This window comes from Podarcis tiliguerta (genome assembly GCF_965153285.1).
Source record: "Podarcis tiliguerta genome assembly, chromosome: 14".
Lineage (NCBI taxonomy): Eukaryota > Metazoa > Chordata > Lepidosauria > Squamata > Lacertidae > Podarcis > Podarcis tiliguerta.
In genome coordinates, this window is record NC_139547.1 from 10556771 (window position 1) to 10570289 (window position 13519).

The following is a 13519-nucleotide window of genomic DNA, read 5'->3' on the forward strand; positions in this document are numbered from 1 at the left end:
CTTAAAACATGAGAGCCCAATTCATGTGCTACATTTTGCCGCACCTCTTCTACTTATGACCTCAGCACTGATGGCATACAAAGGTGCCGATTACTATGGCCTGTTAGGCACTTCATAAGATGTGCTGGCCACATTCAGCATTGCAAGTATTTTAGAAAAAGAATAATAAAATATTTTTCCGCTAACATGAGGACCACAGGGTAAAGACTCAAATTCTAACGTTTTGCTTGAGAACTGAAGGACAGTGGCTAATTACCTAGAACAATCTGACTAGCTGCTGCTGTGTGTGCTTGGATTGTAGTGCTCATTGGGAGATCATAATCAGTGTGATTTTAAGCAAGTCGACAACACACAGAACTTGATATCCAAGGCAGCTTTCTTGCCACACTGCATGGCTACAGTATACATGCACAAGTCTCTGAGCATGCAGTCTGCCAGCATAAGGATGCTTACAGGAAGATAGGGGACATATATGTTACATGATGATATACATTGAGGGAAAGAGGGGGAAATCCCACTATCATTCATTACCTTACAAGGTGGAAGATCAGTCGCTCCAAGGTACTCAGATGAGTACCAGAAAGCTGGCTGATCACTGAATAGACCCCACGAATGGCCTCCTTTCTCTCATGCAAACCTGCAGAAAGCACATTTAATTCAATTCACTGGAACACACACTAGAATTCTTCAATAATACAAAGTCCTCTTCAAATTAAAATCTAAGATCCAGTTGCTAGACATCACATTCTCACACCCACCAGCTTCACTCTAGCCCTCCAAATGTCAGCAAACGTGTCTCAGAAGCTGCCTAATGCTCAGGTTTTGGTGATCCTCCTAGTGCTCTTGCAATCCAAATGTGGCGCAGGGATAGCATTGCTAACAAGGGTGCTAGCGGGACTTAAAAACCAGCACTTGACTTGTGTCTGCAGTGCAAAGAAAGAACCCAGCTAGCATATAGTGACCCATACATAGACCACCTCCCTGCTTCGCTAGCCTATTTCCACTAGCCCAGGAGGGAGGACTGAGTCTAGCTACAAAAGCTGTTGCTTGTGAAAGGGGTCAGGGCCCATCTTATCTTTGTGCCTGCAAAACCTGCTGCTCAGAATGTCTAGAGACTAGTGGGGTGAGCAGTGGTTTTAAACAGTGTATCGTAGCACCCTGGGGTGCCTTGAATGGTGGTCAGTTGTACTGCAGGCAGCACCAGCCTCTGTCCCTCCTTTCTTACCTCGGACGCCCTCCTGCGTCTCTGCCTCCCAAAGGCTACAAGCTCCCTAGGCAAATGGTGTCTCTAGGGCTGGCCAGGGGGTGCTGGTTGCCAAGAGCTGAGGTGGCCTCCAAGTAAGCAAGCAAGTGGGTGAAGACTCCTGAGGAGAGGAATCTGAAGGAGGCCTCCACAAGGGAGGGTGTCTAAAAAGGGGTGAGGGGTTGATGGCTTCGCAGGCAAGGGATGACATAATTGTGCTCCTGAAACTCAGAGTGTTTCCCCATTGGGGTATCACAGAAATCATGTAGTTTGTCAAAGGAGCCATGGACTCAAAAAGGTTGAAAACCTCTGGGGTAGGGTATTGTTTAGGAGTTTGGGTCGGGGTCAGTATTCAATTTTGAATATGCTTAATTATTGGTATGTTTTTGTATCTTTATTGTTAGTTATGGGGGGATTGCTTAATTTTACTGTATACTTACTGTGATGTTTTCATTTATTGCTTTTGACTGCTTTTTTGTAGTTATGTAACAACCACTCTGAGGATGGTTTAACTATGGAAAAGTGGCATACAGTGATAATGGTGACAGCGCCTGCTGTTATTTCTGCTTATCTTCAACTTGAAGCTCCAGAACAGCTAAAGGCAGCCCCATGTAAAATGTGTTGCTGTAGTTTAGTCCTAGTGGAATATACTACAACAACCTTGCAGACTTTTTGCACGGAAATATTCTTCTGGACAAAAAAGCAAGCTGTAAAAATGATCAACTGGGAGAGGAAATAATACTGTACAATCCAATTATGGGAAATAAAACTTTTTAGTTCAGTATTTTAAAAAGAAGTTGAACTCCCCTAAGTAGAACTGCGTTCTTTTTTTGGGCAGATTTTTAGCAGTCATTATTTGCAAGTACACATTTTCTTACCCATAGCTCGCAGAAATTCTTCATAAAATTCAAATGTCATGAGAGGGTTAGGTAAATCCCGGAGCCACTGTTTGAACACACTGGCAATGACATGGATGTTGTAGTCATCAAGATTCACACTCTCAATATCTAGTTAAAAGAGAAGGGAGGCAAGCAGATTGGAAGAAAATTGTTAAGAAGGAAATTATATTTTGCCTCTTAGTGATCAGGCCAACAGCTGTATGCTAAGGTAACAGTTGAGGCAGACAAAAACCCTCTTCCTAAGAACAGGTTACAAAATCATATGGACACAGCACAGAGGATGCTTTCAAGGATTTGCTTGTTGGGATGGGTCAGAAACTACCGAGCTCTTTGTCACCCTTATATACAATACAAAAAGTCAACTTCAAATATCATAGCCAACTATGATTTTAGAGTCCAAACCAATGTTTGAGCTTCCAATCTTGCAAACATGCAGAAACGCATTGTCAAGACCTGCTTATCTCTTTTCATCTTCCTTATGTTCAGCACACCCAATTCTATAATCCACAAGCCCTTGGTGACGACACAATGGCCATAGCTATAGTTTATCCATTCAAACAGCGAACAAAAGCTGGCACAAACTATGGTTTACTTCAAAGCACACCCCCAGTTCTGGTCTGCTGGCTGATAGTCAAAAATTATTTGTCAATTCAACTATTATGCCAAAGTCTGGTCAAGCTTCCTTAACCATAATTAGGAGTGATGAACAAATTGAGCCCATAGCTCTAAAACAGTGTGGATTTGTGTTGCATGTCATCAGGAGGAAGAGAATTCCTCTTTTCTAGAAGCCCTCCTCACCTGTGTCCAGTCCCTGTCGCAACTCTTTGATCTTATTGGTTGATCCGGATTTCCGGTAAATGCCCTCTGTGTACAGTGCATGCATTTCTATATAGCTGGTGAGCTTCTCAAACACTAATGGCACTGTTCGCTCTTCAGTGGTCAGACGGGAGAGCTCAACCCCAAATTGCCGCGAGGAAAGCTCAGGATCGTACTAGAGGAATAGAGATGAGGTTATCAGTGTCTTTTAAGAGGCAACTAATCAATACTGCCCACAGTTCAGTGAACCTAGGATGCATTAGGATGGATCCTGGTAACAGGTTCAAGCATGGGAGAAGCACATAGCATTAGAAACAAGCAATTGCAAAATTTTCAAACCTATGGGAGACAGTATTGAAAGACAGTTGTGGAGTTTTAAAACCTTTATCTGATGAAATTCTTTTGTTGCTTTTACAGTTTGTATATAGATGGTTTTTATTGTTTTTAGAGTTTGTTGAATTGATATTATTCTTAGAATTTGATATTATTTTTAGAAATTGTGTTTGCCAGTTTTATTATTATTTATGTATTTATTTATTAAATTTATTAAATCTCAGTAGCCTGAGAAATTAACATGACTAGGCTGTGACACAGCCAAAGAGGCTACTGGAAGACCTGGACATGTTTTTTTTTAATATATTGTACCATTTAAAGACTCAGCAGCCAACAGTTAAGACCACCCTTCCACCTAGACAAGAGCTTCTGACTGAGGGGAAAAGTGCAGGGCTGTAAAACAAGCTTGGATCATAAGTGCAAAGAGTTCCCAACCCAAGGAATGAATGAGAAAGGGGACACAACACCAGGATCTTCCAGCATTTGGTTATCTTTTTTCTCATTCAACATGACAATTAACACATAAAAAAGGAGTGATTTTCACTGGACAAGGCTATCCATGCAGGAATGCACCTGAAGAAAACGGGTCAAACAGTGGGTTGAGGTATTACAGACTCTTCTCCTTAGGATTACAGCATGGTCTAACTTTTGCTGTGACAGCGCTGAAAGCACTCTTTATTACGGCATAAGAATGATCAGTCACTGCAAACTATCACTAAAAAACTACAAGGCTGCCACTGAAAAGGAGGAAAATAGGCAACCCTCCTAAAATGAAGTGACCAGGAGATAAGAGAATGCCTGAGATCCGCTAATATTTTCTAAATTTGGCATAAAAATACATTCCTGAATTGAAGCACCATCCTGATATAAGAATACTGCTTTAGACTGAAATTGCCAGGAAGTATTAATCAAAAAGTTTCCAAATAACAAGGTAGGCCCCAAGGCCACAGAAGTCATGAGATTTGGCTGAATAGTTCAATAAACATTTTCATTCACATTTCATGTTACATTTTCTGTAACCATTGAAAAACTTGAAACATTCTTAAAATGGAAAACCCTGACTCAAAGAAGATAAAATCTCTGATACCACAACAGTATAACAAAATCATCTCAAGCCAAGTGTTCCAGCATTACTGTACTATTATTCTTTCTAAGCTTGCTTTTTCTGGATTTTCTGGATACACAAGATCCAAGCAGCAAACAACTTAGCCTCTAGTATGGGAAAAACCTCACATCATCTAGATTTTACTTGGATGGAATACCCTCATTTCTTGTTTGCTAAATTTTTGACAGCAGGCCCAGCAAAACAGCTAGATTAAGATGGCTGTACTATTTATTATAAATAAAATCCTATTTATTTTCGAGTAATTGGTACCCTGTGTATGACGTATCATCTACAGTTTATCAGAAATTGTGCAAATCTGGTTTATTCACAACACAGCACATGCACAATCTGGGGGATGGGGAGGTTGGGTCGGGCAGACCAGGGACAACTTAAACCGAAACTGCTTCAAAGAAATACATCCAAATGTATTTCCAGGCTTCACAGTGAAAAGAAAAAGACTGCTAGTTACATACAGAAAGAGTTAGCCACCCTGGTTCACAAAAACATATACCCTGAGAATATCTCAAAGGATATCTCAAATATCACAGTTTTGCCCATGCTACGTCCTAATACATTACCCAAAGTCACATCAGCCACTGACTGAATGAACTAAACACAGAAAAATGGAAAGGAACAGTTTAGAGGTAGGTCAGCAACTAAATTAATTATCCTTATTTTCATATTCAATACTCAGTTATCTGGAAAGTAGGGGTATAAAATTAGTGGGTGCCGTGGAACCAAATGGTCAATACTAAGGCACTTAAGTTATAGTAAGGGCCTTAGAAAATCAATAATGTTATGGCAGTTGAAACACAGGTCCTACATTATCCATATACTGTGAGGAAGATATGAACAGCTTTCTCCATGTGGTAAGTGGGGCTGACAAAAAACCTATGCTGCAGAGTTGAAGACGAGAGCCTAGCAGAAGACTCACTTTGCCATAGCAATCTGGATTTTCTATACCAAAAATTGAGGTCCTTCACTATCCAATAATGCAAGTTATATCAGGGAATACTGAAAAACCACTGCAAACTGAAGATGAAAGAAACCTTACCTTTTTGGGGCACTTGGTTGTGGTCCTCAGGCAGCACTTTCTGTGGCAAGCATGCTTGCATACTGAAATCAGGAACACAACAATTAATACACTCGAATGCTGCTGTATCGTGGCTGACGCTGACAGGAACGCATTTAAAAAGGGGGAATTGGTTAAGCACCCCCTCACACCTGCTGATTCCCTCCAGGATTAGAACTATGGGGCAAATGCAGGATTTTAAACTTGGAGGGCCTTCAGAACATGCAACCTTCTGATGTTCACTGTTGGCAACCGACTGTAGAGCTGACCTGTGCCCATCCTGAACTACTTTGTGGCATGGAAGGGGTAAGCAGAGGATGATGGCAGGGTGGATTTTAGAAACTGGACGCATAATTCTAATATCGGGAAATAGCATGGTATAAATATGGTTTGTTTGTACACTACGACTTTCTGCTGCTTTTTCTCACTGATTTCAAAGAGGGAAAACAGTGAAAACTTTCACATGCAAATAGTCACTATTATATTCCATATGCTTTTTGGATCCAAGACAAATGTCTAGGGGGGGGGGGGCTTTAAAAAAAAGGAAGGAAAGAGTGCAGATGGGAAGAGGGCATAGTAGATCAGTAAGAGTAAACGCTTCATGCTTACATTTACAAACAGAGGCCTTGTCCATGATCCATATCAGGGAGGAACAGAATTCACAGTAAGTGGGAATGCTGTACTGAGTGGCCTTAAAAATGTGACCATTATGTTCTTCTACCTACAAGAAAAATTCAGTTTGACATTCAGTGACAGCTGAAAACAGTTTTGAGTCTTTACCCTTCTGCTAAAAAGCTAAACTAAGCTATACCAAAGATTTTCAGACAGCTGCTATTTCACTGTTTGGGTGGAATGCTAAAAGCGCATTCTTGGCCCTGCTGGCTCCCTGAGATCCCAGAATGTATGTGATATGCCAAATAATTTAACATATAAAAATATCCTACTTGATCAGACTCATAATCCATCCAACCCCGTGGCTGCTCCAGAAAGTTACAACCATTAGAAAGTTATCAGCAGAGTACTGGCAGAGAATCCTAGTCCCTGATGCTCATAATTAAGAGATTTTGATATTCTCCCACTGTCATATATTAGTTTACGAGAGACTGTGCAACCGGGGAGCCCCAATTTTCTTGTCATTAGTAATGATGCTGAGCAAGATCTGGTTGTGTTCAACAGCAGGACAGTAGTCTAATGATTCAAATTCTAAAGTGAACTAATTGCAGTCTGTAGTTCATTCTAAAAATAGCTGTTAGGGCAAGCAGATCTATAAATTCAACCACAGCCAAGTTAATGTGAAGAGTGTCACTCGGATAAGCACCAAAAGCAGAGTGAAGTAAATTGAACTATGAATCCCATTGTCCATAAAGGCAAGCCCCAATGTTCTACATATTTCAGTTAAGATTACCAGTGTGTGTCCATACACAGTACATTATCCCACAGAAGCCTTGGCCAACCTGGTACCCCTCCAGAGGTTATGGACTACAACTCCCAACACTTGGCACTGGAGGGCACCAAGTTGATGAAAGTTGTCTTATAGCCACTATAAAATTAACCAAAAAACATGCTTTGTGAAGATCTGTTCCTGATCTATAACTCTGGGTTGTTTCGATAGGTGGAACAACTGTTACAGAGCTGATTGCTTAATTTCTGAAATATATAAAAGCACTTTATTCCTTTATGACTACAAGAATGCAACTTTTTTGTTCAGGACCCATGGCCTGTTAAGTGATTCCTAGTTTCAGCTATGGTTCATACAAAATTATCAGCCATTCTATGACTGTTATATCAAAGCAAAATGATGTGCTTGCATTCCAACACTAAAAGCCAATAGGATTCTAGAGGCACACAAGCAAAATCTAATGAACTTGTGGACCAGTAGTTGTAGTGTTTGAGTTCATTATGGGGGAGTAGACCAGGGATGAGGAACCTGGTGCCCTTCACACATATAACCCCCATCATCCCCTGTCAGCAATGCCAATGGTCAAGGGTAAGTTGTAGTCTAGCAACATCCGGAGAGCCACAGGTTCCCTACTCCTGGAACAGACCTTCCTAAATTCTTGGTGCAAAATAATGCACTTCAACTAAACAATAAAAGAATAATAAAAGCTTTCAACTTACAACATCTGCTTCCTTCTTTCTTCTCTTTTTTCTTTCTGTTTTGGTTACCTGAAACAGAAGGAGCTAAATCAGAAATTAACAGGTTCAGAATCTGTTCTCCCAGTCACCCCTACGGTTCAGTCTGCCTCCTCAAGTAACTTTCAATCCTTCACAAGCACATTTCAAGGGCCCAATTGATGTCAGGCGGACATTTGATATCTCCTATAATAGTACATCCCTCTGTCATTTCACTTCCAACCTTCAGCACTCTAGCATTCCTAAGACACTGCTCAATTAGCTCTGGGGTGGTTGGATGGGCCCAGAACATAGCGGGCAAGTGTCCCTTATTTGAAGGGACAGTCCCTTATTCCAGCGCCATGTCCCGCTGCTGTCCCTTATTGATAGATGCCCCTTAAATGTCCCTTAAATGATGTCCCTTAAATTTCAAAGGAAGCAGCTCCTCTCCCTCCCTCCCTGCCGGCCAGGGAGGAGGGAGGCTCCAACTGTGTTGCTTGGTTGTGCTGCTCACCCAATAAGAAGTCTAAGAACAACTGGGGGTGGAGCTTGCATGCCTTGTGTGTGGCTAGTTAATGCAAGCTGAGAGGTTTTTTGAATGCTGGACGCCATTTTGTTGCACGTGCTGCTGCAAACTGCAGTGCAAAGCCAGGCCGGGGAGCCATCTTAAGTTGAGGCTGCATAGGCCTTGTGGTGCATGTGATTCAGATTCTATTCAGTTGAACCTCTGGTTACAATGTTGGTTGGACAGTGTTCTCGAAGCTACCCAGCATGAGTTTGACCGGACTGCAGGAGGACAGGAAGACTGGAGTGCCTGGAACAGGCGAGGCCGCAGGCCCCTTATTTTGGCTGCTGGTCCCTTATTTTCAAGACTGCTGGCCCCTTATTTTCAAATCTGTAAGTTGACAGCTGTGGTCTAGAATCCTGCTGCCATGGTGATACCAATGCCTTTAAAAAGATACCCAACAAAGGGACTAATAAATTAAAGAACAATCCTGCCCTGACTACTTTAGTACTAACATCTGCCCTCTGAATGTTTTTCCCTGCTTCCAGCTCCGTCCAAGAGACTTGGTTCTATTCTAGAATGGAAGCCATTTAAAAGATGTGAGCACATAGGTGTAAACTATGAGATTGTATTCAACTAAGCAGGGCCGGCCCAATACATTTTGGCACCTGAGGCAGACCCCCAAATGATGTCCCCCTCCCTCCCAGGGAAGAAGGGGTAATGGAAGATCTACATTGGGATCTGTTGCACCGGTAAATCCTGACACTGTGGCAGTCACTTCACTTTGCCTCATGGGTAGGCCAGCCCTGAATAAATATCTGCATTAGGATCTGCTGCCCCTGTGGATCCTGCCACCTGAGAAGGTTGCCTCACCTTGCCTCATGGGTGGGCTGGCCCTGCAACTAAGTCCTATTCAAAGTAGACCCACTGAAATTAATGGACCTAAGTTAGTTGTGTTCATTAATTTCAATGGGCCTATTCTGTGTAGGACTAATGAAGGCTACAGTCAATAGCTTGCAAAAATTATCTTCATCCATGTGCTTTTCTAGAGATGAACAGTACCCAGGCACAAAGGTTTTACCATGTGAAAGAGATGTCCATTTCCAGTAAAGCGTTATACTCTGCAACAGTGGAGTGTGGTTTGTGTGGGTAAAGCTGCAGTCTTCTGGGGGTAGTGTCACTGCTCACTGGGGTGGGGTGAGGTAGCACTGAGGTTGAGGGAGCTCTGGATTGGCAGCCATTTAAAAGATTTTGTGTTGATTACTGCAAGCTAACCTTTTCAAATTGCATTTGTTATTTAACAAACTAATTAGGGAGACTATGAGAGATATTACAAACTGCGAGGAAAGTGGTTAGCGCCAGGACCTCAGCAACAAATGCCCTTTCTACAAAACAAAGCTTTAAGAGGCAGTAAGGTCACAAGAGGGAGGCTCTTAAGGTACAGAAAAAGAATGTGATCCTTATTCCAGTGCAATGTAAGAGTAATAATTTGGTAGGATGTGTCGGACCAGTTTACCTTTAAGGCAGTACAATTTGAAGGCATATACTCTGTCATATATTCGTCCAAAAACACCTTGAAGGTATTGACCCACACCCGGACAGGCGATTCACGCCAGTCTCTCTGTTCAAGCCTCATTGTTTTTTCCAGAATTTGTTCAAAGAGGGCATGTAGGTCTTTGTACCGGATGCAGTTTCCATCACCCATCTATAAGGAACAAAGAAGTGAAAGTGGATTTTGTTCGATCTGCAACTTTTCAAATTTATTTATTTTTATATTGCAACACAAAGCAAGTACTATATCAGTTTAAATCAAAGCTCAACAGCAGTAGAGCAACAGTGCAAACACAAATTATAAGTAATAAACTTAATTAGCTTTGTTTGTTCTTAATATTGTTATCACATAGATGAACAGAACATTGCAGCCACTTTGCTCCTCCCTCTAGTCCTGCTGCCGCCACACTGCTGTGAACTAAGCCATGATTTGGCTAATGTTATGTCCCAAACTGGATTCATGGGTTTTCTTGCTCTAGACCAGGGGTTGTCAACCTGGTTCCTACCGCCCACTAGTGGGAGTTTCAGGATTCTAGGTAGGCAGTAGGCGAGTAGGGGGTTCTATTGCACAAGCTGAATCCTCCTTCCATTGAGCACTGGTGGGCAGCAAGGAAATTTTACCATCAAGTAAGATGCATTAGTGGGCAGTAGGTATAAAAAGGTTGACTACCCCTGCTCTAGACAAACCATGAGCTGTAGTCAACCTAGAGAAGATGTCAGATGTTAATTCACTTCCTACTTTTAAGAGAGCTAATGTGTCACCCTGGTATGCAATAAGAATGAGATATTTCAAGGATTCTGCAAAGTTTTGAAATCTGGTAGCAACCAAGAGCCTACAAGCTAAAGTTCTTCACTTCATAACATAGGAACCCTGTAACTTACTGCCAAAGCCGATGAGTAGAAACTGAGGATATTTTGTCGGAATTCTTTCAAGGCTTTTTTAAAGACAACATCCACCAGAGTATCCTTTTGGCAGTCCTCACTATCAAGATCATTCATCTGTGAAACAACAAAATAAAGTTAAACCATATCATTAAATTTCAATAGCTAATGAGCAAAAGAACCTGAGAGGTGGAGGGAATGATAAGGTTAATGCCATCATGCTCTGGTGTGAGCTACCGTATTTACATGAATTGAATGTGCTATCAAATCTAATGCGCACCTGAATTTTCAAAACCTTTAAACAAAAAAATTATTTACTGGTGAATGTAAATGCGCCATCAAATCTAATGTGCACCCTAATTTTCGCGACGTAATTTGGCCAAAAAAAGTGTGCATTACTTTCGAGTAAATATGGTAATTACAACTTGGGACACAGCTGAAATGGAGCTAAACTTGTTCTCACTAGGGGCAAGGAGTAGACTTAGCCCCATGCCAAACGTGGACTTTGAGAGCATTTCTTAACTTTCTTGCATATAACGTGAATGCCTGCACACCTCTGAAGATTAAGAAATGCACTTGGAGATGCTATTGCTATGAGGAGAGGTACCTGCCCGCCAGCTCCACAACACTGGTGGTCCCTGCCCCACTGACAAGAGGCCATGCAACAATGCACAAGAAGTGTGTTTCTGTACCATGAGGAAACAGAGGCTCAGTGCACCTGCATCCTCACTGCAATATCAGAGGTCAAAAGGGAACGAAATGGTGTCGCGCCGGGGTTTAAATCATCCCGGCCATGCCCCCGAGCCTCCTGATTGGGTGCTCAGTGCTGTGACATGGCCAGGACACCTCGTTGTGACACGGGACGTCCCACTGAGGTGGGAGGAAGTGTGTCCGGGAGACCAGAGCGCAACACGCCCCCGCTGTGAGGCGGAAGCGACCTGTCATAGACTAGTAAGATACCCACAATTAAAAGACCATCTTATAAGCAATTCTACTTATTTATAACTTAAGAGCTCTGCTTGATCCAGCTATCAGATCAATCTAGTCCAGCTTCTTGTTCCCCACAAAGTCCAGACAGATGCTTCCATGAAAAGCACAAAACAGGGCTCCAGGCAGTAAGTGCATTCCACCCAGCTTTGGTGGCCTAATTGGAATTCAGTTGCCTTCATAATACAGTGGTAACTCAGGTTACATACGCTTCAGGTTACATATGCTTCAGGTTACAAACTCTGCTAACCCAGAAATAGTGCTTCAGGTTGCTGAGCTAACATATTTAAACTAGATTAATTTCACAAATGATGCTGTTTTTTACAAGGCTATTCCTTTTTCATAAGAAAGCATACAGAAAGTGTACACTGTCCACGAACTCATAGTGTGGTTTTCACCATGTGTACAATTGATGTACAGTGGTACCTCTAGTTATGAACTTAATTCGTTCCGGAGGTCCATTCTTAACCTGAAATTGTTCTTAACTAGAGGTGTGCTTTTGCTAATGGGGCCTCTTGCTGCTGCTGTGCTGCCGGCACACGATTTCCGTTCTCATCCTGCGGCAAAGTTCTCAACTCGAGGTAATTCTTCCAGGTTAGTGGAGTTTGTAACCTGAGGCGTTTGTAACTCGAGGTACCACTGTATTAATGTGATGTGCACGTTTGCAAACCATATACAGTGGTACCTCGGGTTACATACGCTTCAGGTTACAGACTCCGCTAACCCAGAAATAGTACCTTTGGTTAAGAACTTTGCTTCAGGATGAGAACAGAAATCGTGCTCCGGCGGCCCGGCGGCGGCAGGAGGCCCCATTAGCTAATGTGGTGCTTCAGATTAAGAACAGTTTCAGGTTAAGAATGGAACTCCGGAACGAATTGAGTACTTAACCCGAGGTACCACTGTAATGGCTAATGGCCGTGCCAAAACTACCCTTTGTAATTTTTCTCTATAAAAGATATGAAATGCAGGGCTCTTGGGCTGTCCATTTTTAAAGTTCAGTTACCTTTTTCAAGAGGAACTCATCCATGCTTTTCAAGTCACTGACGCTGGTTATGATCTGAAGGGCGTCATTCTGCCACTGCGCAGGTTCCATTGTCACATTGCTGATTTTCAGGCTGCGCTTTCGCTTCACCTTGGGAGACGGCTCTTTGTTCTCCTTACATTCCCTTCGATAGATGCCAGACAACTCAGGACTCCTTGGGGGAGTCAGTTCTAAAAAGGGCAAAGTAATGGATGTCACATCAAGCAGCAGGGTGTTCCAGCTCAGACATCTATTGCAAGCATAAAGGCTCCAAGTTCAAAGGTTCTTCATTCCTCTGGAACCTTGACGTGTGCGCAAGGAACTGCTGCATGCCTAAAGGATTCCCAACCCACTGCATTGTCAGGATTATTCTAGGAAATCTAAGGGAAATTATGGGCAAATACAGTGGTACCCCACAAGACAAATGCCTCGCAAGACGGAAAACCCGCTAGACGAAAGGGTTTTCCGTTTTTCAATGCGCTTCGCAGGACGAATTTCCCTATGGGCTTGCTTCGCAAGACGAAAATGTCTTGCGAGTCTTGAGATTTTTTTTCGCTCCCCACCCCCTTTTTCTAAGCCGCTAAACCGCTAATAGCCTTTTAGCAGCTAATCCGCTAATCCCTTAAGCCTTTAATAGCCGCTAATAGCGCTAATCCGCTAATAGGGTTGCTTCACAAGACGAAAAAACCGCTAGACGAAGAGACTCTCAGAATGAATTAATTTCGTCTTGCGAGGCACCACTGTACTGACTACAGCTGCCAAGAGGTAACTTTGCACAGTGTGCTTGCAACCATTGGGAAAGTTCCTCCTTACTACTTGGCAAGACAAGAGAGACAACTAGCTTACAGAGTGGTACATTATGATTTGGCAAAGGGTTCTCCTGCAGTCACCCTGTATCAAGCACCTATGTCAGAATCCCCCCCCCCCCCCGGTAAACAGTATGGAACAGGGGTCAGCAACCTTTTTCAGCTGTGGGCCGGTCCACCGTCCCTC

General features: G+C 42.6%; 1 protein-coding gene across 17 annotated transcripts in view; it reads right to left on the reverse strand.

The window, feature by feature from the left end:
* Nucleotides 1–13519, reverse strand: part of MYO9A (myosin IXA) — a 140834-nt gene that overhangs the window by 11998 nt on the left and 115317 nt on the right. For all 17 annotated transcript variants that reach the window (XM_083411741.1, XM_083411739.1, XM_083411740.1 and 14 more), the window contains 9 exons: nt 12509–12717; nt 10519–10635; nt 9602–9790; nt 7587–7634; nt 6078–6189; nt 5451–5512; nt 2941–3133; nt 2122–2250; nt 532–637 (listed from right to left, as the gene is read on the reverse strand). In XM_083411741.1, coding sequence (XP_083267867.1) covers nt 532–637; nt 2122–2250; nt 2941–3133; nt 5451–5512; nt 6078–6189; nt 7587–7634; nt 9602–9790; nt 10519–10635; nt 12509–12717 — 1165 coding nt within the window. The remainder of the gene's footprint in view (nt 1–531; nt 638–2121; nt 2251–2940; nt 3134–5450; nt 5513–6077; nt 6190–7586; nt 7635–9601; nt 9791–10518; nt 10636–12508; nt 12718–13519) is intronic.